The following is a 22598-nucleotide window of genomic DNA, read 5'->3' as shown; positions in this document are numbered from 1 at the left end:
ACTTGAACAGAGGAAAAAAAGTGCAAGGAAAAAAAATTAAAATGAAAGTCAGTCTCAGAACTACCGCTATTCAGGGCATGTTCAAAGTACTGTGTGCTCATCAAACATTATTCATTAAGAGTCTCTTACAACAAAAATAAATGTTTTTTTAATAATTTTACAGGGCTCCTCTAGCTCAGGAAGCACTTATTCTGGTAAACAGGTGAGAACCCTTTCATCACAGCATTGTCGTCTTTTTTAGTAAACAAGGAACCTGGATGGTCAATAGAGCAATTTATGGGTGATTAAGTCTGAAGAGACCATTGCGTATTAATTCCTTTTGTATGGCAGCATATTTAAAGAAATAGCTGTGGAAAATCTGGCTCAGCCTGGGGAGGCAGTTTCAATATTGGCCCCCCTCTGTTACATAAAGAAGAAACCTTATTTTAAGCCTGAATCTGTCTGTCTTAGCATTCGAGTTACTGGCCTTGTTACATTTTGCTGTCCTCTATTTTCAAATTCCTGTTTTCTGTGTAGATTTTTACAGGCTCTGCTCAGGTAATCATTCATCTTCTTTTTCATAAGCTAGATTTTTGTGTCTTTCACTAACAGGTATCTTTATCCTTCTTTGCACTGTTTTTCTTTCAGTACTCCTCAATTTTTAACAACCTCTTTCAACAATAGGTATGAAAACTGTATGGAATGAGAGAAAAAAATAGACCTTTGCCCTTTCATCAATTTTAGCTAAATTTTTCACATGTAAGATGGAATAGACAGAGTGCAGAACTACAGCTACGTACTTTGTCTACACAAAGCTGTTAGCTTTTTAAACAACCTAAAACCATTCTGTTGGTTAGGCTATTAAAACATTATCGATCACAGACAAAACTGTGTGTTCAAAACCATTGTGTGGGAACACTTCTAGATTTTTTTGTTTGTTTGCAGAATTCATCTTCCTCCGGGGGCAGCCAAGTGGTAAGTACTTCTTGTTGTTTCTACTGTTTTTTTCCTACACAGATTGAAGAAAACTGAAAGTATTGTTTGTGCAGTGAGGTATCTGCCTAATTTCCTGTATCTGAATAAATATTTGAGAATACATGTACAACATAATAAATGAGAATAGTTTCAACAAAAATGAGGAAAAGTGGGACCACATAAGTGCTTCATAGTTTTGATCCTGCCTGTCAGGTGTTGAAAGTCCAGCAAAGTGGGCAGGAGACCTGCATGGATGAGCAAGGAACTCCTGGCAAAACTCCAGCAGAAGAAGGAAGTGTACAGAATGTGGAAAAGGGGACAGGCCACTTGGGAGGAATACAGGGACGTTGTCAGAGCGTGCAGGGATGCGACAAGGAAGGCTAAGGCCCAGTTGGAATTAAATCTGGCAAGGGATGTCAAGGACAACAAGAAGGCCTTCTTCAAATACATCCATAGCAAAAGGAAGACTAGGGAAAACGTGGGCCCGCTGCTGAATGGGGCAGGTGCCCTGTTGACAAAGGATACAGAGAAGGCAGAGTTATTGAATGCCTTCTTTGTTTCCGTCTTCACTGCTAAGGCCAGTCCTGAAGAATTCCAGACCTTGGAGACAAGAGAGGAAGGCTGGAGAAAGGAAGACTCTCCCTTGGTGGAGGAGGATCGGGTTGGAGATCTTTTGTCCAAACTTGACATCCATAAATCCATGGGCCCCGATGGGATGCACCCCCGAGTGCTGAGGGAGCTGGCGGATGTTATCGCTAGGCCACTCTCCATCCTCTTTGAAAGGTCCTGGAGATCAGGAGAGGTGCCTGAGGACTGGAAGAAAGCCAATGTCACCCCCGTCTTCCCAAAGGGCAAGAAGGAGGAGCCAGGAAACTACAGGCCTGTCAGCCTCACCTCCATCCCTGGAAAGGTGATGGAACAGCTCCTCTTGAAGGTCATCACTAAGCATCTGGAGGACAAGAAGGTGATCAGGAGTAGTCAGCATGGATTCACCAAAGGGAAATCATGCTTGACCAATCTGATAGCCTTCTATGACGGAATGAGTGGCTGGGTAGATGAGGGCAGAGCAGTGGATGTTTCTTTCTGGACTTCAGCAAGGCTTTTGACACTGTCTCCCATCACATCCTCCTAGGTAAGCTCAGGAAGTGTGGGCTAGATGAGTGGACGGTGAGGTGGCTTGAGAACTGGCTGGATGGTCGAGCTCAGAGGGTTGTGGTGAATGGCGCAGAGTCAAGTTGGAGGCCTGTGACTAGTGGTGTCCCCCAGGGGTCAGTCCTGGGCCCAGTCTTGTTCAATATATTCATCAGTGACCTGGAGGAAGGGACAGAGTGCACCCTCAGCAAGTTTGCTGATGATACTAAACTGGGGGGAGAGGCTAACACCCCAGAAGACTGTGCTGCCATTCAGAGGGACCTGGACAGGCTGGAGAGGTGGGCGGAGAGGAACCTCATGAAGTTCAACAAAGGCAAGTGCAAGGTCCTGCACCTAGGCAGGAATAATCCCATGCAGCAGTACAGGCTGGGGGTTGACCTGCTGGAAAGTAGCTCTGCCGAGAAGGACCTGGGAGTGCTGGTGGACAACAAGTTGACCATGAGCCAGCAGTGTGCCCTTGTGGCCAAGAAGGCCAATGGGATCCTGGGGTGCATTAGGCAGAGTGTTGCCAGCAGGACGAGGGAGGTGATCCTGCCCCTCTACTGAGCCCTGGTGAGGCCTCACCTGGAGTACTGTGTCCAGTTCTGGGCTCCCCAGTACAAGAGAGACATGGCACTCCTGGAGAGAGTCCAGCGGAGGGCTACCAAGATGATTAGAGGGCTGGAGCACCTCTCCTCTGAGGAAAGACTGCAAGAGCTGGGCCTGTTCAGCCTGGAGAAGAGAAGATTGAGAGGGGATCTCATCAACGTGTACAAGTATCTGAAGGGGGAGTGTCAAGAGGATGAGGCCAGCCTCTTCTCCGTGGTGCCCAGCAACAGGACAAGAGGCAATGGGCAGAAACTGAACCACAGGAAGTTCCACCTGAACCTGAGAAAAAACTTCTTCACTGTGAGGGTGACAGAGCATTGGAACAGGTTGCCCAGAGAGGTGGTGGAGTCTCCTTCCCTGGGGATATTCAAAACCCGTCTGGATGTGATCCTGGGCAATATGCTCTAGGTGACCCTGCTTGAGCAGGGAGGTTGGACGAGATGATCTCCAGAGGTCCCTTCCAACCTAAACGATTCTGTGAAAACTGAGCACCTGTTGGTTATGCATACTTTAGGTGTGGCACACGATCTTTTAACAAAGAAGTGTCTACACAATAAAGCAAGCTAATGAGAAGAGATTTATCTGAAACTTTCTATGCTCTAATAGTAGTAATGAATGGAATTATTTTGAATTGAGTTTATCAAATTGTTCTCTGTTTATAATTATAGAGCTCTGCTGGGAAACACTCCAGTCCTGGACTCCTGCTCCTATTCAGTGTTCTGAGTGCCTTTGCTGCCTCTGCTGCTGTGTCAAAGTGGTCTGTGTGAACTTCTGAAGATGTGCTTGGCGTGCTAGACATGGATTATACTCTGTAATATTAGATTAATTACTTGATGTAAGAAAAAAAATCCTTAAGTCAAATTGGCATATGTTATTTGGCTGTTATGTTGTACATCCGGTTAACATGCCATGCCTCTGATTAGTTTACCTTTAGTTTTAGTAATTCGTAGGCATCATTAGTTTTATCAGTATTTTAGACATCATTTTAAGAGAGCGTATTGTGCCCTACCTATATGATTTTTTTTATTTCCAATTAGGAATGTGATGAATACCTAACTGAAATTTGATTTGTTCCGAAACTATTTGGTTACTAACCAAAAAGGGAGGTGAGGGGGATCAAACAAATTGCCAACTGAGCACTGCCACTGGTCGTCATCACATAAAATGAAGGTAGATGTAATTTCTGGTGAGCAGCCCTCCATGAGACAGAAGGAGAGGCTAAGATAATATCAGAGTGTTGTTTTAGTCTATTGTAGTTAACTTCAAGTTCAATATGGAGGATGCAAAGCAGAACAAATATTTCATGACTTTGGGGAGCATGTTAAACTTCATCCATCGGAGAAGTCAGACAGCCTAGAGCAAAGAAATATTAAACTCTGTTCAAACCAACTGCAAATGGCTAGAGTTCTGTAGAGCAGCATAGAAAGCAGTGTAATCCAGATTAGCCTGATAGCCATTAAAGTGCTGGAAAACAACATTTTCATTGGGAATGCACGGTAATTTAATTAAGTTCATCAAACCGATAGAATCCTGGGATTGGCTCCTTTTCTCAAGTATTTTGTCTAACCTGTGATACCTGATGTCTCTGCAAGTTTAATTTCAAGAATGATGCTGAAAGCCACACAGTAGAGTAAATGGGGTCGCAGAAAATCACGGCCAGTCTTTGGCTTCAAAAACAGTTCCACATTTTGCAGCAAATTCTTTTGGAACTGGTCGAGTGGTCTTCTGTTGGTGTACTGACCAGTGCACTGGCGTGTAGTTAATAGTAGTGTGTTCACTGTATTAATAATAATACATGTTATATAGTATTACCCCAATACAACTACTTTAACAGTTTCAACTGCATGGTAGGCTAGTGCTTGATGTTAACAAAGTGCATTCTTTGAAAACACACTTCTAATTAATGTTTTATTGAACACTGTGCCTAGTATTAAAATTGTATTTGTTACTAATATGCTGAAAATTTTCTCCAGCCGTTTACAGTTATAATTAGTGAAATCTATTTCACATTCAAACTATGCTACTACCCCCAGTGGGGCCAGGATTCCAGCCGTTTGCCCTATGCTCCGCAAGAGGCACTGTGCATGGTCAACAAACAGCAAATCCACCTCACTGCCTGAAGCCTTAACGCAGGCCTCAGAGGAGTTCTGCCCAAATTCGATCTTAAGGAGCTGGCGGGCAGTTCTTTCGCTCCGCAGCGCCCTGGCGTACACGGCGAGCGCTCTCTGTAAACCTTCCCTAGCTCCATCTGAATCCGCGCTGCACTTCTGTAATAAATTCATCATGGATTTCATACAGCACATTCCCGTGTCGTTCACTGTAGAAATGCCAGTATGAAAAGATTAGTTTCAATGAAGCGAATAATTTTGTTTCCGAAGGGCAGAAAAAGTGGCAGGTGTCTAAGCGGCGGGGCGGCCCCCCTGCGCGCCCCAACGGCCCCAACGGTCGCGGCGGCGGCCCCAGCGGGAGCGCCAGGGCCGAAGGCAGGAAAAGCAGCCGGGGCGAATACCTTTTCATCTGAAAAAGGGATTTAGCTCCCTTCCGTCCGCCCCAGCTCTCATTTCAGCCGCAAGGATAGGCCCCAGCGCCCCTTTCCGCCGCAGGGGGCGGCCCCGCCGTTCCTCCGCGCCGCGCCGCGCCGCTGTTGCCGCCCATGGCGTGGCCGTGGCCCCGGCCCCACAGCCCCTGCCTGCCCGCGGCCCGGGCGGCGGCTCGGGGCGCTGCGGCGGGCGGGCGGGCGGGCGCGCTGCGCGCCGCCCTAGGAACGGAGCGGGCGGGGCCACGGCTGCAGCCGGAGCTTTTGCGGGACAGGACCGCGGCACCCGGAAACGGCGGGTGGCTGAGGCGAGCCGAGCCGGCAGCGAGGGGCGAGCTGGGCCGCGGCCCGAGCCGTGCAGGTGGGAGGCCTGGGCGGGGGCCGGGCGCGGCGGAGCCCCCCCGGGGCTGCCCGGAGGCGAGGGGTGAGGGGAGAAGCCACGGAGGGGGGCGTTTGGTGTGGGAGGGGAGGCGGCTGGGGGTGTGTGGCAGCGGGGCTGTGGCAACGGCGGGCGTGTGGGGGGGCTGAGAGGTCTGGGGAGGGAGCTCTGGGGGAGGGGAAGGAGGGGACTAAAGGGGCACTGAGAGAAATGTCCGCAAATGGAGCGGTCTGGGGAGGGGGGAGACCGTCGGGTTGCCGTGGGGAAGCTGCTGTCTGTGAAGTCCGGAAGGGATAAAGACCAGGTTAGCAGCTGCGTCGTTGCTGCTGATAGTTGTGGCTCACCTTCTGGGCGCCCCTGAGCGTGGGTGCTGGCGGGTGCGCCGCTCAGAAGGCGCTGGCTGCGGTTAGTGCAGCGCTGTACGTGCAGTTACCAGAAATGCACACCTCATAGGTGTTTTTGTAGCACCGCAATTCCGTACTGGGCTTTTGAAATTAGAAATATGATAATAGTAGTCAAACGCTTATAGGTGAAGTCAGAAAACAAAAAAAATGCAAAGATAACAAGCGTAGATAAAATAATGCATATTATGGAATAAACTGCAAGGTAGAAGATAAATGCCAAAGGATACTTCAAGTTGCATTGTATTTTAGTGAATCCTGTAAACTATTTCGTAAGTGAAAATGAGGAGGACTTGGAAAACAGGGAGACTCGTAAGGAAGGATTTGGTAGAGAACACGGATTGTTTTCTGCAGTGACAGGGATGTGTTGTTTGAGGCACAAAGAACACAGCAACAAATCTTTTTAAAACTGAGTGAAGACAGTAGCGTGAAGCTTGTCTGTCATGTTGGCCTCTACATGGGAGGGTTGGGATCTGAGAAAGCCATCACTTCTCAAAGAACAAATGTGCAGGCAGACAAAATGGAGGTTAAAATGAATGTTGCTTGACATCCTGACAGATTGTTTTTTCCCAAACCTGCAGAGCTGCCTTTCCCCATAGGCACTGTAGATGACTGATCTGAACGTGTGTGGACCTAGTGGGCCTGATCTATTTAGTCCTTCTCTATTATGTTAGTACATAGGGCCTACTCCACGAAAACTGTCTCTGCATAGCTCCGTGACGCAAACCTGTCTTTTGTAAAAGGATAAGCCACATCAAATTTCTTTAAAGGCTGCAGGATGAGTTTGAAGCAGATGGTAGTTGAGGAGAAACTGATTTACAATAACCTGTTCCTTTGGAAAACTGCAGTTCATGGTTCCCTTGTATATTCTTAGGTACAGCGAGAACCCATCGTAAAAACATGATTCTGAGAGATAAGGATCCATGGGTTAAAGAAGCATAATACTCTGATTTGTAGAGGTAGAATATGTGGTGAAAGTGCCGGCTTTGGAAAAGGCTGTGATGGTAGTAAGTAGACAGACTTGGTTTATTTAGAGCAACGTATTGTTAGGACAGGTTCTATGTTCTTAACCATTAGTCCCACAGGGTACCTGCATAGCCTGCTTTCCTTATACTGGTTATGCTGCCGTTTGTAATAACGGGCACAAGGTCGGGATCATCTTAACCAGGTACCTAGGGGAATCGGATCACATATGTCTGCTTAAAACAGCTCCAAATTTGCAATGTTAGGCAGGGGCAATGCATTCTTCACCTTTGGGACAGGCCTGTTACATACAGTTATTCCTCTCTCAATGTTCTTGAATTACTTGCAAGCTGGGCTTATTCTTCATCTGATACTTGAGCTCAGGGCCATAAGCGTGCTGCTTGTGTAGAATCAATGCCTTCATAGGAACTCAGGAGGCTGCACAGCTGGATTACGCCAGTAGAGGGTATCTCTGAGGGGGAGGAGGGGCTCTAAAAAGATCTCTCTCTCTTAAGATGCAGCCTAAGAATGAATGTAAGATGGTTAGGAGTTTGGGTTTTCTTATTTGAATTTCTGAACTTTCTTGTCTTATATTCAGACCCCTTCAGTATATTGTTTAGATGTCTAGTTTTATTTGTAATTGCTAGCTTTCTGCAAAAGTGTCTTCAGGTTTATTTATCTCCACTGTAGTATCTAGTTTGTATTAGTCCACTCAAACTAGGTCACTATGATTGAGGGTGGCTGCACTGCCTCAAGCGTGAAGACTTGATTAGTAATTCATAAAGTCTGTTAGTGTAAACTGTAGCTGAACCGCAGCTGTATTCAATGTTCGGTCTTTCAGCACCTTAATTCAAGGTACATCAGTGGCTTGGTACATCTGCTGGCGTTGCATTAGGGCAGTGCCTCGTTTTATGCCCGGCCTGGTATTGTACTCATGTGTACGCTTGTAGAGGGAGGGGTGGAAACTTGGACTAAAACTGAGAACAGAATGACTTCTTGCTCCCAGAGTCTAAACGTGGCTACTAGGATCTTTGTGTACTGTGATCTATACAACGAACACAGTGTATGTACTGTTTGAAAGAGAGAGGCAGTAAGGCACGTTGTATCAAATTTCTATGTTGGCAGGCAGAGTTTGGCTCAATGACTGTTATGTCAATATAAAACTATTGCACTACTGTGCACGTACGGGAAGTCTTCATCTTGTAAGAAGTACTGATGTTAGATTTAGCTCAATGAGGGCCCAAGTTGCCTGAACACTGAAGGTTTATATTCAGTAGCTGACTCCTTAGCACTCATCAAACCAAATCAAATGCTCATCAGTCAAAGAACTCTTACTTTGGAGTTTTTAGTTTTGGTGTAAAGGATAAAGTAAATATATAGTCACAGGGAACTTTAAATGTCACATTTAAGATTCACAATTTCCAACTTTTCCTATCCTATGTATAGTTTAGAACTGTGAGACCGTTTTTAAGTAAAGAGATTTTTTTCGAACAAACTTCTTTCCACAAAAAAAATGCTTTGTGAGATCATAAAAAAAAAAAAAAGTGTTAAGTCTGCTTTCTGCTAGGTTTTCTGCAAACATGTAAGAAAACCTTACCTGAGCCCTAAGCAACTTATAGCACTATCTGAAATTAGGCATGAGTTAATATGTAATTGGTTCTGTTTGTTAGACTTGGCAACGTTGGAATTTCTCAATTGAATGCTATGGCAGTGAATCACTGATAAAGCCTCCACTGACCTGGGCAAAGGCCTAGGTTTTTGGAGCAAAGTTAAGAAGAAATCATTGGCTGATCTTTAGTAGTTGCGTTTAAATGTGTAACCATTCTGTATATAATCCTGAAAGAGTATCAGCATGATTTTGAAAAGGGCAAGACAGAGTTGTGTTTAGGGAACTAAATAGCTGTGTTGGTGCAAGGTCCATTGATTTTTTAACTGTGTTGTGCTTGATATCCTTATTGTGAAAGTTATTTTTTTGAATGTAGTATGTTCTTAATTTTTCTCACCAGTATGGAGGAATTGAAAATAGTACCGTAACGAAACCATCATTTGAAAACAAAACTTTCATTGCTCAGCTTCTGTTAGAAGAGAAAGGAAAAACTTTGCTAGAGAAATTGCTTTTAATGACTTCTGAAGAAGAATACAAGGGCTAAGAAAGACGTAGCTTGTTTTTACATAGCATACTTAATACGCATTGTAAAGTATCCAGCAAGGAGAATGAGTAACAGACTGAAGAACAAAAGAAAGAGCAAGGTAAGCTTTAAAATGATCAAGTGATTTGCAGTGATTTAGATGAAAAGTGTCATGTGTTTGGGGAGGGACAGTTGACAATTAAGGGTAACTTATGAGAGGGAACAGGGAAGAAACCTGTGTCAAATATGAGGTAGATGGAACACATTGAAACGTTTTAAAATGAGGAGGAGAATTTTTGAGATTATTACAAATATTTAGAACGTTATTATGGTTTATAAAGATTTAACATAGACATGAAAGATTACATGTGTTGGTGGGGGGGAAGGAAGGGTAAGGAAAATGCATTGTTGACTGTCAGAGGTCCAAATTTGGCACTTAAAAAAATACTAGACTGTATGCAAAATCCTATTCAGAAATTAATTCAGCAGCACTTACTAGATCCTGAAAGGTCTGTGCATTCTCATTAACCATTTGGGATATTAATTCCCATACATAAGCTGTTGTTGTTGCATTAGATTCTACTTTTAAGTATAAAGAAGACTATACTGACTCCAGTAGCTTCTGCAAAAAGATTTATGGGATAGAACTTCCCCCTGAGAAATGTAGCTGCATTTTAACAAGTAGAGTGTTATTTGTGTGCTATCCAGCATAGGGAAGAGCAGTGCAAGTGCTACACTGTAGAAGAAAGAGACTTATAAAAGTAGGATCTTCAAGTTCAGTGAGCTAGCTCTTACTCCATCTTTCTTGTCTGCTTTTCGTCCTTGTTGCCAGCTTCTTACTATATTGGTCTATGCATAACATCAGCACTAGGCTCCTGTTTCTTGTGAGAAACACTAGAACATATTTTGTTTCTTTAATCTGCTGTCTTGCTTTCAAGGACAATGCCCAGGAAGTGTGTCCCTACCTGTTCCACTGGAATAAATTTGACTTTTCTCTTTTTTTTTTTTTTTTTTTCCTTTGTATAAGGCAGACTCAATCAGTGTTTATTTTGTGGCAGATCCCAGACGCAGGACTTGGTTTATTGGCACCCAGAACTTAATAAACTACGCCTTTTGGTTTTTTTCCTTCCCTCTTTCTTTCAAGAGCCTGATTGTTTAATTCTCTTTAGCTTTATATTTTAACTGATGTGCAAGTGCCTTTTGTTTGGTTAAGCATTTTTATACTCGTTAATAGTAAAATGAAATAGCAGCCTGCAACAGCAATAACACCTGTAACTCAACTTTTTATTCTGGAGGAGTATCAGCAGTGAGACTGTTTCACAGCTGAGCTGGGAGGAATGCAGTTCAAGTAATGCCAATGCTTTAAAGGTTGGAAGCATAAGAATAGTTAGTAATTTCTTTAAATTTAACTTTGCTTGTGGGAGGGGAGGGAGGAGTAACGGAATAGTTGCCAGTAGAAGTTATTTTCATGTCAAATCTTTCTGCAAATCGGTAGAGAATAATACAAGCATTAATTCAACTCCATAGCATGTGGAAAGGCTTTATTTCACCATTTTCTGTTACTCTGTATGCTTTTGCTCTTAATACAGTGCATCCCTAGGACGCCATCTGGGAAGGTTTTTGCTTTCCTGCCTATGTAGATCCTAGGTTCTGCCAGTGAGGTGTAAATTGCAGGATGGAAACCTGAAACACTGGTACGTTTTACCTTCCCTCTTTCCTGAGTTCCTCTGGTGCAGTCGATAGGGGCACGTTCTAAAGACGTATCGGTGATAACTGTTGAACGCGCTTTGATAGACAGCATGACAAGAGATGTACAAAAACTATTGTACGTGACTTTTGAATTGGGTCTTACTCTGAGAGGTGCTAAGTGCCTGCAAATAATAGTCCCTAAATGCACTTTAATGTAGCCTATCACGTCTTTTTGTTACCTCATAGATAAAATGCAAATTAATAGCAGGCATAACCTTTATTGTGGATTGCTTGGTCAAATCTGTGAATTTAATCTGCTCTTTTGCACTGTCTTATGCAACTCACTGGAATTCGTCTTTAATTTTTTTATCTACTTCTCTGGGTAACATGGATTTTTTTGTTGTTGATGGATGCTAAATTCTTTTTTTCAAGTTTTCGTGATGTACAAAAAAAGTTTGTTTTTGATATACTTGAGGTCGTGTTTCTCAAATGGGTGATGGCTTCTCTTGGGAAGTTTCAGAAACTTAGGGAAAATGAAGTTGAATTAATTTAATGAAAAGTGAGCCAGCTGCAGTGAGTATAAGAAAAAGTTTCTGTGAATTCGGGTTGTATTAACGAAATATAAGGCAGAATACTGGATAGTTGGGATAATGAAAGAATTTTGTGTGATTGCAGAAGAAATGCAAAGTCAAATGAATGATATTTGGATAATTTGTGCATCCACTGTAACCTGACTTGTTACTATAAAATAATGTGTGAGAATGTAAGGCACCCTAACCGTTAAAATATTTCACTGAATCTAAAACATGCTGATCAACTGAGATAACTTTATGCTAGACAAAACTGAACCTCGCACTCCTATGCTCGCTTTATCTCAATATATATTTATATCTGCGTCGTGTGAAAAGTTGGGAGTGCCTGAACCTGTGTGGCTGCTCTCTTGCTCTTTTGTTCTTGCAGGAAGGTGTTAGGCTATGCTTGCTGAAAGGCTCTCCATAATATGCAGCATAACTCCAACCTCCTTTGGAAAATGTCAGAAGACTCTCTAGTCTCTGAATTCTGGCTAATGAGTTATTTCAGTTTAAAATAGGAGCTTATTCATGTTTCCGTCCAGAGTTCTCTTTTTTTGTGTTTTGGATATCTCAAACTAAAGTAATTTTGTCAGATCTTATGAGACCTCCTGCAAGCTCAAATATAGAATAAACTCGTAACCAAAAGCTCAATTTTGCACAAGATTCTGTTACTGGATAGATAGGAGCTGAGAGGATCAATAATTTATACCATCAGATCTTTAAAAGACAAAGGTCTTAAGGTTAAGAAAAGTCCTGTCACCTTGTTGTTATTGCTTATGTCAAAAATCCTGTTAATATTAGCAATTTTTGTTCAAGAACAGATAGAGAAAATAAAATATACATGGTATATTTACTATTTCTTAAGCCAAAGTGATTATGTTAATACATATGAAAACGTTAGAATTTACCAGTGTTTCAGGAAGGAGAGTGTAGGGATGATATAACAGTAAAACATAAAATATTAAATTTTAGCCTGTTGTGGAGAAGTTGCTAAAGGAGATGAAAGTCTGTAGGTCCAAAACTAATTCCTTCGGTCTGAATGAATTTTTGGAAATAGAAATATGTGATTCTCTACCTCAGCACATCTACTTCATTTTAACAGATATTTTTCAAACTTTGCATAACATGCTACTTTATCAGCTGAAACTATTACTTCCTGTATGTATTTTTCCCTGTTTCCTGATGCTGGAAAACCTTTACCGGATTCTTTTCCCTTATACTTTTAAGGAGAACAATACTTTATCGCAGTATCTGCATTTTATCCACCAACGTCAACTGAATGTTACCTGCAGTGTAAATACCACCTTAGCTTAATGCATATTGACTTTCCACGTAGGCCTGCCCTTAACCGCTTCCTCTGCCTTACATGTTGCTGGCTGTTGCTGTTACTGTAGGGTGTGTCTACATGGTATACAACTAGGCAGAAGCAGGGGGGTTTTGTTTGTTTGTTTTAAACCTCGGGGTAATAAGATGAAAGTGTAATGAGCCTAGTAAAGCCATTGTATTAATGTGACTGCTCAGCTTCGAGTGTTTGAAATAGTGAATGTAGATCTAATTTGTGCATCTGTGGTTAGCACTGTGTTGTGTGGCATAGCAAACATCTGTCCAAAGGCCAGTAAGAAACTAAGCCTGGCTATAGTCTTGTGTGCAAGAAACAGGACAGGAACTTTCATTTTCAGTACTGACTTAAGACGATCAAAGTGTGGGTTGTTACTGAAGGTTGGTTCATTGTGCGGCCATACGCTAAATCTGTTGCAACAGGCGTAGCAGGAACTCGTGTGGCTAGAAGAAAGGGATTACACCTCTGCCGGTAATAATCTGTGAATCTAAACCTGCTGTGAAACAGCAGCTGAAGCCAACTCAGCTGTGGAAGGTTCTGTACTTGGCTGCTTTGCTGGATCCAGCCTCAGTTTGCATTGTATTTTATGAAGTAATAGCCAGCTCTTTTACAGGAGGGAAAGAGACAGCAGAAGCTGATAAGGAGTTGCGTGTGCTTAGCACAGGGTGGTTATTGGCCTGGGATATGTAAGCTGCACCACTGTGCAGTTCCTGCTCCGTGCCCCAGCTAGTTTGAAGTAGAGCATGAAACCTGAAGCACCTGTTCTCTACAGGCCTGTCTTGCTGACCACGGATAAGACAACTTTTAATGAATGTCCCTATTTCAGCTATTAAACTCAACATTTGGAGTCCATTTTGTGTGACTTTTGGAAACTCTGAATCTGCTTTACTAACTTCTGGTAAAGAAATGCAGTGTTGTGCTACTGGCAGCTTTTTGAGATGCGTTGTGTGACTTCACAACCGCTTGATTTGAATAGGAGAGGATGCATTTGTGATTGGTCTGTGGAAGCAAGATTAAATTGATAGTGTTGCTTTGGAAAAGTTGCTCTTTTTTTTTTTATTTTTTGGAATCATGATTAGGATTGCTAATGAAGACGTGTCTACAGTTCAAAACAGTGCTGTGGTATGTATTCCTTGTACCTTTGCTAGTGGGTTTTTTAATAAAACTGTTGTGTCAATCGGTATGTTTTGATGCTGAATACTTTGATACTTGCTCATCCTAAATAAGCTGTTAGTGATAGATATTTAAAATTACATTTTATGCTGCTTAGTAAGTAGATGGTTGTATTATATGAATGTTATTTTCTGATATTGTGACCTATTTTGAAGGTTAAGGAATGGCCCTCTTGAGAACTATGAAGGTTTGTAAAAACCCTTTGACACTTTACAGGTTTGCTGAATGCAGAAATTTGGGTCAAGAGAGTTAAGCAGAGATGTGCATTCCCATTATTTGCATTTGAAAAATATTCAGTTTTGAAAATTGAAAAATGAAGAGTTTAAAAACTTCATTATCTGTAAGTGTGTTTTTATGAAATTTAACTATATATCGTAATTTGTGTAATTGTTGGTTCTCGACACTGAAAAAAATTAGGTAGATGGCAAAAGTGGAAGGAATTGCTTGTGCAAGTTGGCTCTCTGATGGTTTTTTTTTTTTTTTTTTGACTTTCTCTTTTTTCCCCCCCCGTCTTCTCTGTGCTGCTGGTATTCTCTTTCATCGTGTGACTTTTTCTTCATCTCCTGAGGGGAACCATTCTTTTCTTCTGTTTCTCCTCCTCGGTCTCAGCTATAGCAAACCTATCCTTCAACAACATTTCTGCTTGACATACTAATCTTCTCCATTTTGTTCTTGGGGATACATAATTCCACAGTTACCGTCCTCATGTGACGAGTTGTTCTACCAGAACCTGTTCTTTGACAAATACTAACACAATTTGAGTTCTGTCTGCGTTTTTCTTCTCCAAATCTCTGATTTATACCATCCTCTGCAGTTGCATCTTTAGGGTTCATTTTTCATGTGTATTAAATGAGATCATATTTCATACAAAAACATTTTCTATTAAGAGTCCTAAAAAGAATCGCTATGTGTTTCTGCATCCAGGCATCTTTTTCTCCTTTGCAATAGACTTTTACAAAAGTCTTTGCAGCCCTATAATTCTTGCTATAAACAAATTTATTGTGTAGGAAAGAAATACATGGTTCATATTTTTATGTCTGCTTGTGATTCACAATTAGTTGCAGGTTACTGCCACATCTCTTAAGTGTCCGTGTCATGTAGAGATTCAGCTAACTTCATATACTTGACTAGAAAAATATCTATCAAAGCTTAGAAACACGATAAATGCAAGTCAAAAATATTTGAACAATATGGCTCTCCAGATCTCAGGGGGAGGAGGGGGAAAAAGAAGCATTAAAAATAGATATGAAATCCTTCCTGAGCTGGAGAAACGCAGACAGTGAAAAACAGCTTCAGCTGCAAATATTTAGCAGTACCAGCATGCTGTTCAGGTGTATGCACAAAACTAGGTAGTTCGGAGTAAAAATTTTTATAAGTGTAGATGTGCAGCGTATATAAGGACAGCTCTGGCTTGTGCATCCAGTAAGTACTGTGTATGTTAAACATCTGAGATCATAAGCACGAGAGTTGTCTTGACTTGCCACTGTTTTTCTTTTACTTGAAAACAAGTTGTTAACTTGTAGTTATTGATTTGTTTTCACTTTGGAATTATAAAACATTGCTTTGTTATTGAATATTTAGGCAGCGAAGGCAGTCGTTGTTAATTTTTCTTGGATAGTGTTCGTTTCTGTGTATATGGGACTTCTTCATACTTAATAGGAAGAATAGCAGAAAATGAAATAATATTCTGAATAGCAGCAAAACGTTTTTCAGATTTCCTTCTAATATATCGTACCTCTAAAATGAGAATTGCTTTCTGCATTGATCTCCTGTACTAAGTCAGTAATTAATTCGTTGGCCAAAGGTGAAGGAAGCCACGTCAACTTTATGAAAGTTCCTGGTAGAGATAATGGTGACGCAGCTTTATTAGTGCAAGGTTTGTGGTATAGTCAATGCATTAAGGCATTGCTCTTGCTAATCTATACGTGCAGATAAGGTTTTATTTTCTACTTATGTATGTCATTGGGTGACGCTGAGTAGTTAGTTTTTCTCAGTGCTATTTCTATTATTTGCTATTATCTCTTTTCATTTTATATAGCAGACGTGTCTAGCCATACGGGGATGAGTTTCGAGACACACTTTAGTTTAACACCTGAAGTAAGAATTAACAGGGTTATCTTTGAGACGCACTGAATTCCTAGGATTCAGCCTGTGCTTTACCTAAAACACACAGAATAGTCCTCATAACTTTATTGGGACAATTTAGGCTTGATGCTAGGGTTAAACTTGCATTCTTTCTTTTGTGAAAGCAGTTTGGTTTCACATTAGTTGGAAAACCAGTTGTCAGTTAGCATCCTTATTTGACTTTTAATTACGCATGTATTTCACTTAATTTCCTCTATTAATAATCACTTCTCCCATTGTTGTAATGTGGTTCCACATTTATAGTGATATTGAAAAACATTTTTAAAGTGTTAATTTTTTTTATATCAGTTTTTTTTGTTGTTCTTACCAAATCTTTGAGTGTGAAAATAACTGATTATTCATAACTGGTATGTTGCAATTCTGACTGTTGTTGAATGGAATGTTTCTCTTCTGCTTATTTTAAGTATCAAAGTGTCTGTTCACCTCTGGATTCAGCTTTAAAATATTTCTGTCAGTGTACTGTGTGAAAATACAAACCATTGGCACATCTTTTTCATATAATAAGGTTTATTCTTGGGGGGGAGAGAGGATGAGTTGTCTTGTTACATATGACCTACTGATTTAAATGGTTGGTAACTTGTTTTGAAGAAGTAAATATTCACTATTCTCGTATTTGTTTTGCTTTGCTGGCTGAATTCCCTGGATACCTTTTTTAATATGCCAATTTTTAACGGAATTGTCTGTCATACTTTTAAGTGCGTGTTTTGGTTTTTTGTTCTGTTTCAGGAAAGAGAAAGTCGAGAAATGTCTACCAATTTAAAATACCTTTCCTTGGGCATCCTCGTTTTTCAGACCACAAGTTTAGTCTTGACCATGCGTTACTCTCGGACACTGAAAGAAGAAGGACCTCGTTACTTATCCTCCACTGCAGTAGTCATTGCTGAACTTCTGAAGATTTTGACCTGTGTTTTATTGGTCTACAAAGACAGTAGTATGTGTCAAACTTTGCACCAAGTAATTTTCCTAATTGCTATGTTGTATTGTAGTGGCAACTGCAAAACGTACATGTGAGTACAGGCGTAACAAAGCGTTTCCCTTCTCATTTAGGAAATAGTCTTGGGAATACTCTAATCACACTTCACTTCTCAACGCGCTATACATGTTGTATATTTGCTGACTCTTCAAGTGGGTGTGGATACTGAGCAATGCAAGAATAAGTTTCCTGCTAACAGCTTTGAAGTTTGTGTTTGCTCAGGCATTTTATGAAATTCATAAGTAGCAATAGGAAAAAATGAGAACCTTTGTGTCCAAAGCATGAATGATAATGTGAAAGCCTACAATGAGTGGAGTCATGTGGATGTGGAAGGGAAGAAGCAATTGTATTACTACAGAAAGCAGCACAGTTTTAAGCTCAGAAAAAGTTATATTCAGATTTACTCTAGGTCTTATTTTGTACATTTTATACTGAAATTTCCAGTTCTTTCACATGTGTATTTGGTGTTTTAATAGCTATGATAGCTATTAAAAGGGGGCAACAATCTTAAAGAACAGAATACAGCTATGTTTGGGTTTTTTTTAGGGGAGGAGGAAGGGTTTGCATTTAGTGAATATCTATTTCTTTTATTGTTTCTTTGGGTAGAGTGCAATTTACGGACTCTGAACAGAGTGCTGCATGATGAAATCCTTAACAAGCCGATGGAAACTCTTAAACTTGCTATTCCATCAGGAATTTACACTCTTCAGAATAACTTGCTGTATGTAGCATTGTCAAACCTAGATGCAGCCACATACCAGGTATTGTATATTTGGATTTCTCTGCAGGTTTCAAACAAGAACTTGAATATTGTGGTAATAACTGCTTCTCTTTGTTTGGTTGGCTTTTTTTTAGGTTACATATCAACTGAAAATTCTTACCACAGCATTGTTTTCTGTATCCATGTTAAGCAAGAAACTGGGTATATACCAATGGCTTTCATTAGTAATTTTGATGACAGGAGTGGCATTTGTGCAGGTAAATAATTTAACAGGTGGTTTGTATTTATTGAATGTGTTTATTCAAGGAACGTGCTTTATAATGATTGTACAGCTTCCTGATTCTCCCATCTGCACACCAAAGCCAATGTATGACCAGCAATTACAAATCACAACTGGCCAAGGCTAGAGAATGCCAGATATGCCTCACAGGCAAAAAGAAACACCTCTTTGCGGTCCTGGTGTTCTACTGTAAAATGAGGTGGCATCCAGAGCAACGTGACAATCAGACAGATCGCAATGTTTACTAGCACGCTTCTTCTGACGTCAAGCATTTGGGTTCCCAGACCTTCTGTGCCAGCAGCGGCCTGCTGCTCGTCTTATGACGTGACGTACTTTCAGCATGGCAAATTCATTTGAGCCTGTTCAAGAGAAAATTTGGCCTCTGTTCTGAATTGAAACAGGTACAGCAATTCAGACTTTTCAGAGAGCAGGATCATGAGACAGGAGACTGCTCTAAGAGTTTTTTAGCATGTCCTAGAAATTTTTGGTTAAAATGTAAGGATTTAAAAAATAAACTGTACAGATTAAATTTTAAAGAATTTTTAAATTTAATAATTACAAAATTAAGAACCAAAAATTCTGATAGTACTTAACTCTAGACTCTTCAGTATGTTTTTGTCCACAGCATTGCATTTTACTCTGCAAGCTTTAGATATATGGTGAGATTTAGCTTCATAAAATTCAGTTTATTTTAGTTGCCTGTATAATCACTGAAGACAGGCACATTCAAATGACAGTTCATCCTGTCTTAAGACAGCTGGTGTGAGTGGTTTTCTGAGTGTGCCTATATTTCTGTAGAGATCAGGTAGGTAGCTTTCAGATGGCAAAAGTCAGTTACTGTGCATCACCAGTATAAAAATCATCCTGGATCTGAGAAACAGTGCCAGCTTATAAAACACGTTGGAGAAAATCCTAGGCCTGTGTAAGGTAATGGGAATTCTCTCAGCTAAGGCCAATTTTACTCCTTACAAAAATATGGAAAGAAAAATGGTGGCTTTGCAGTTCTTTTTAAAATATGTACAGTGCAAAATGTAAAACTGTACTAGCATATGATTGTATTTATTAACTGTTACAATTACTAGAAAACTAATTTGCCTTTTATAAATGCTCACGACTTAATTTTATGAGTGAAGTTTGTATAACTGTTTTTGCATCCAGTGGCCTTCAGACTCTCAAGCAACAGCCGCTAAGGAACATTCAGCGGGATCTCAGTTTGTAGGCCTGATGGCAGTTCTTATAGCATGTTTTTCTAGTGGATTTGCTGGGGTTTATTTTGAGAAAATTTTAAAGGAAACTAAACAGTCTGTGTGGATCAGAAACATTCAGCTTGGTAAGTTTGAATTTAGTCATCTCTTAGAGCAATATTGCATTCAGAAGAATTAAGATAAACGTGCAGAAAACTTCTATAAAAATACCACAAACATTTCAGTGTTCTGCATAAATGCACTTTCTTAAAGGCTTGGAATAAGAGTAGTGTAAACTCTGCTAGCTGGAATTGTAAGAATTGCTTTTTGATCTCAGCCTAGTGCTTGATTTAACTTGATTATTGAGTAGTTGTAAGTTTTGAATTTATATTGAATTTATATTTAAAATGCATTATAGAATGTGTCTTATGCAGGATTTTATGCGTCCTTTATGTTTAAAAAGGATTGTCTTTTGAACTAATGCATTGATATGTCTCTCTCTGTATTTAGATATATATGCGCAATAGTATTAGTTCATTTTTTCCCATAGATTTCAAAAGCACTGACAATTCATCTGACAAATTTTTGGAAAATGCAGGAGCATTAAAACAAAATATGCTTCTAAATCAATATTTTGAGACATTTTAATGTTTTTTTTCTCTTATACCTGGGTAGACAGTTTTTATAGGTTGTCACTTTTAATACAAATTAGAAAAAAACCCTGCTTCCTGTGTAAACAAAACTGAGTTAAGGACTTCATGATTATTTCAGTGTAAAGGTCGGGACTGTACTATTCTAATAGCCATACCTACTATGCACTCATTGATAAGGAAATATCTTCTTCTTGTAGTTCTGGGTCTGGTCTAGAAGACATAGACATTAATGGTGGCAGAATTGATCCCTTTTGAATGGGCCTTTGCTCGCCTCAAAGCAATCTTGTCCAATTTATGAGCTGGAAATCCCACATGCAAAAGAGGAACAAAAAGATATTGCTGATAACCAATTGTCGGAGTTGCCCTTTTTCCTTGAATGGATTCCCTCTAGTCTTTCCATGTAGGCAATAATTATATTTATTGTATATTTAAATAAATGCTTTTGGCAGAATTTGAGCTTTTAACGCTTTGCTACAGGCTCTTGATCAAAAATCCACAGCGCTGTGGAATTAAGTCATAAAGGTGTTTCACTGGATGGGAGCTGTGTATTGAGGCTGGCAGAATGTAATGCAGTGCCATAACAAGAGGAGATGGTCCTCCCCCCCCCCCACCACCTTAATTAGATAGTTGGAGGCATGGTAGAAAGTGTCTGATTAAAAGCAAGATGTTTGTCCCCTTTTCTTCCTGTTTCTATATTTTAATTATGAAGGGTTTCATTTAACATGCAGAACTGTGTTTTTTTATTATGTTTTAATGTATTTACATGTCTGCAATATTTTGAAACTTGAGAGTAGAGGAGGGAATACAAACTTCTACTTAATAACTGCTAGTATTTATTGAAGTTGTGTATATTTAAGGTTTCTTGAACAAGATGTTAGGGATACACTCCTTAGAATCTTTTCCTGATGTCTGGAGGCAGGGAAGGACAGGTAGCTGGGGCTTGGTCCAGGATTTGAGGCAGGATTTGGTGCTAGTTTGAAGCTATGATGTAAAATCTGTCGCCAAGGAAAGCCAAGAGCAGGAACAGAGGAAGTGCGCTTGCCCTGGGAGCCGTACTGCTTCTCCTTGGCCTCAGTGTTGTGACCGTTTCCCCTGCAGCCAGAGCCGGCTACCCTGACTCTTATATCTGAACAGAGCCCCTTATGCTCCACTCTTTCCACAGTCCCATGTGCCTGTTTGCCATATAATTTGAATGGTTTTGAATTTGGAACAAGTGAGAAGCAAAACCCAAGCATCAATTCTTGCTTCTTTCAAATATGGGCTGCCAATCCGATAACTTTGGAGAGAGGCTGATGACTATTACTGACTATTATTACTCTGAATTTCTGTGCCAAAAACATTTTGGCACATGGTAACGCAGATACCTGAAATAATTGCCAAATAAACGTTCATAATCGTTGAAAAATCAATGATTTCTTACAAAACACTCTTCAGACTTCTTTTCTACAGTGCACAAACATATATATGAAATCAAATGAGTTTACTAGTTTGCTAGTTGACCTGGTCATATATTGAATGTTCCAGTAATTGCTTTGTAAAAACAATGAGATCAAAACAAATTAACCCTTAACATAAACTGCCTAAGGTAGTGTATTACTGGGGTCCTGATGTCTGAAGACATGAATGTGATGGGGAGAATCAGATCACTTGTTTTTTGGTGGTTTTGTTCGTTTGTTCTGGAAAAGCATTTTTTACTTTTTCAGTGATCTTAATTTGCCCCAACCAAGAACTTAATAGAATCTGCTTCCTATTAGGTTTGCTTTCAGCTGAGAAATGAGAAGAATTTTGTCATATTTGGTAGAGAGTTTCTCGATGCAGCTTTTAGAAAATATTTAAAATATGAGATCACAGTTTCAAAAATACTTGAATGTCTCCTTCCTGCAAGTGCAAGATAGAGTTACCCACTCAAGACAATGTATCATTCAGGGGCAAGTCTGTCATAAGCAAGAGCTTTTAAATAGAGCTTTTCTTAAAACACAAGCAACAAAAATATACATCTAACCTGGTTTTCATATTCATATCCTTCAGAATTCCTGCAAAATAAATTGAAACGCAATTATTGGAATAATTTTTGGAAAGTAGTCTCCATATGCAATTGTTAATAAGTACCAGTATTTCACACTAGAGATTTGTGAATAGTTGATTTCTTTTGAATTTAGCAGATTAATCGGAAAGTAAAAGCAATTGGTTTACTTTGAACCAAAGGTTTTTTTTTTTTTTTTTTTTTTGTCTGCAGCCAGATTTGTTTCAAGTCAAGTGAAAGGTTTTATTTAGCTCAAAACAATGCCCTTCTTTTCAGGTGCAAAGATGCACAATGAAAATAGAGGTCAGCTTTTCACAGAAGTTCAGGGACATAGACGATTCCCCCTCTCTCTCTGCTCAGGGTTAGAGCCTCTACCAGCCATGGAGGAGCCTGAGGAGATTAGAACCAGTTTCCCATCTTCTACAAGAGTACCCTTCCCACCCAGTAAACTTTACTTTTAGCTTAATATCTTTTTTTTATATGATTAAGTCTCTACTAGTAAACATTTGTTGTGCCAGAGACTGAATCTGAGAATTCCCACTTCCCATTAATAATAATAATGATGCATGTCCCTCTCTTGCTATGTCAGTGGCCATCCTCTCCTCTGAAATCTTACCAAGTTTTTCCCTCCAGAATATACTGTGACTTCAGCCTACGGTCATGGCTAGTTTCAAGAGAACTGAAACTGTGTTTAAGTGAATTTGACTATGTGCCATAAAAAAAAAATCAACCCATTCCAGTAGG

The 22598-nt window shown here is 40.2% G+C and overlaps 2 protein-coding genes across 29 annotated transcripts in view; both read left to right on the top strand.

Annotated features, from left to right (window-relative positions):
* Nucleotides 1-4987, top strand: part of LOC104151247 (uncharacterized transmembrane protein DDB_G0289901-like) — an 83513-nt gene extending 78526 nt beyond the window's left edge. For all 21 annotated transcript variants that reach the window (XM_068952305.1, XM_068952296.1, XM_068952302.1 and 18 more), the window contains 3 exons: nt 164-202; nt 925-954; nt 3363-4987. In XM_068952305.1, the coding sequence (XP_068808406.1) occupies nt 164-202; nt 925-954; nt 3363-3461 (168 nt within the window). In that variant the 3' untranslated portion in view covers nt 3462-4987. The remainder of the gene's footprint in view (nt 1-163; nt 203-924; nt 955-3362) is intronic.
* Nucleotides 4988-5442: 455 nt separating this feature from the next.
* The window catches only part of SLC35A3 (solute carrier family 35 member A3), a 24259-nt gene continuing 7103 nt past the window's right edge, over nt 5443-22598 (top strand). Inside the window, exons 1-8 of one of the 8 annotated variants that reach the window (XM_068952283.1) lie at nt 5520-5591; nt 8980-9223; nt 10692-10796; nt 14092-14215; nt 16747-16951; nt 17600-17754; nt 17849-17971; nt 19153-19324. In XM_068952283.1, coding sequence (XP_068808384.1) covers nt 14189-14215; nt 16747-16951; nt 17600-17754; nt 17849-17971; nt 19153-19324 — 682 coding nt within the window. In that variant the 5' untranslated portion in view covers nt 5520-5591; nt 8980-9223; nt 10692-10796; nt 14092-14188. Of the gene's footprint in view, nt 5592-8725; nt 9224-10691; nt 10797-14091; nt 14216-16746; nt 16952-17599; nt 17755-17848; nt 17972-19152; nt 19325-22598 lie in introns of those variants that run through there. The other 7 variants (XM_068952282.1, XM_068952285.1, XM_068952281.1 and 4 more) reach the window with 7 other exon arrangements.

The sequence above is a fragment of the Struthio camelus genome, chromosome 8 (assembly GCF_040807025.1).
Source record: "Struthio camelus isolate bStrCam1 chromosome 8, bStrCam1.hap1, whole genome shotgun sequence".
In the NCBI taxonomy this organism is placed as follows: domain Eukaryota; kingdom Metazoa; phylum Chordata; class Aves; order Struthioniformes; family Struthionidae; genus Struthio; species Struthio camelus.
This window is presented reverse-complemented; position numbering and strand designations above follow the sequence as displayed.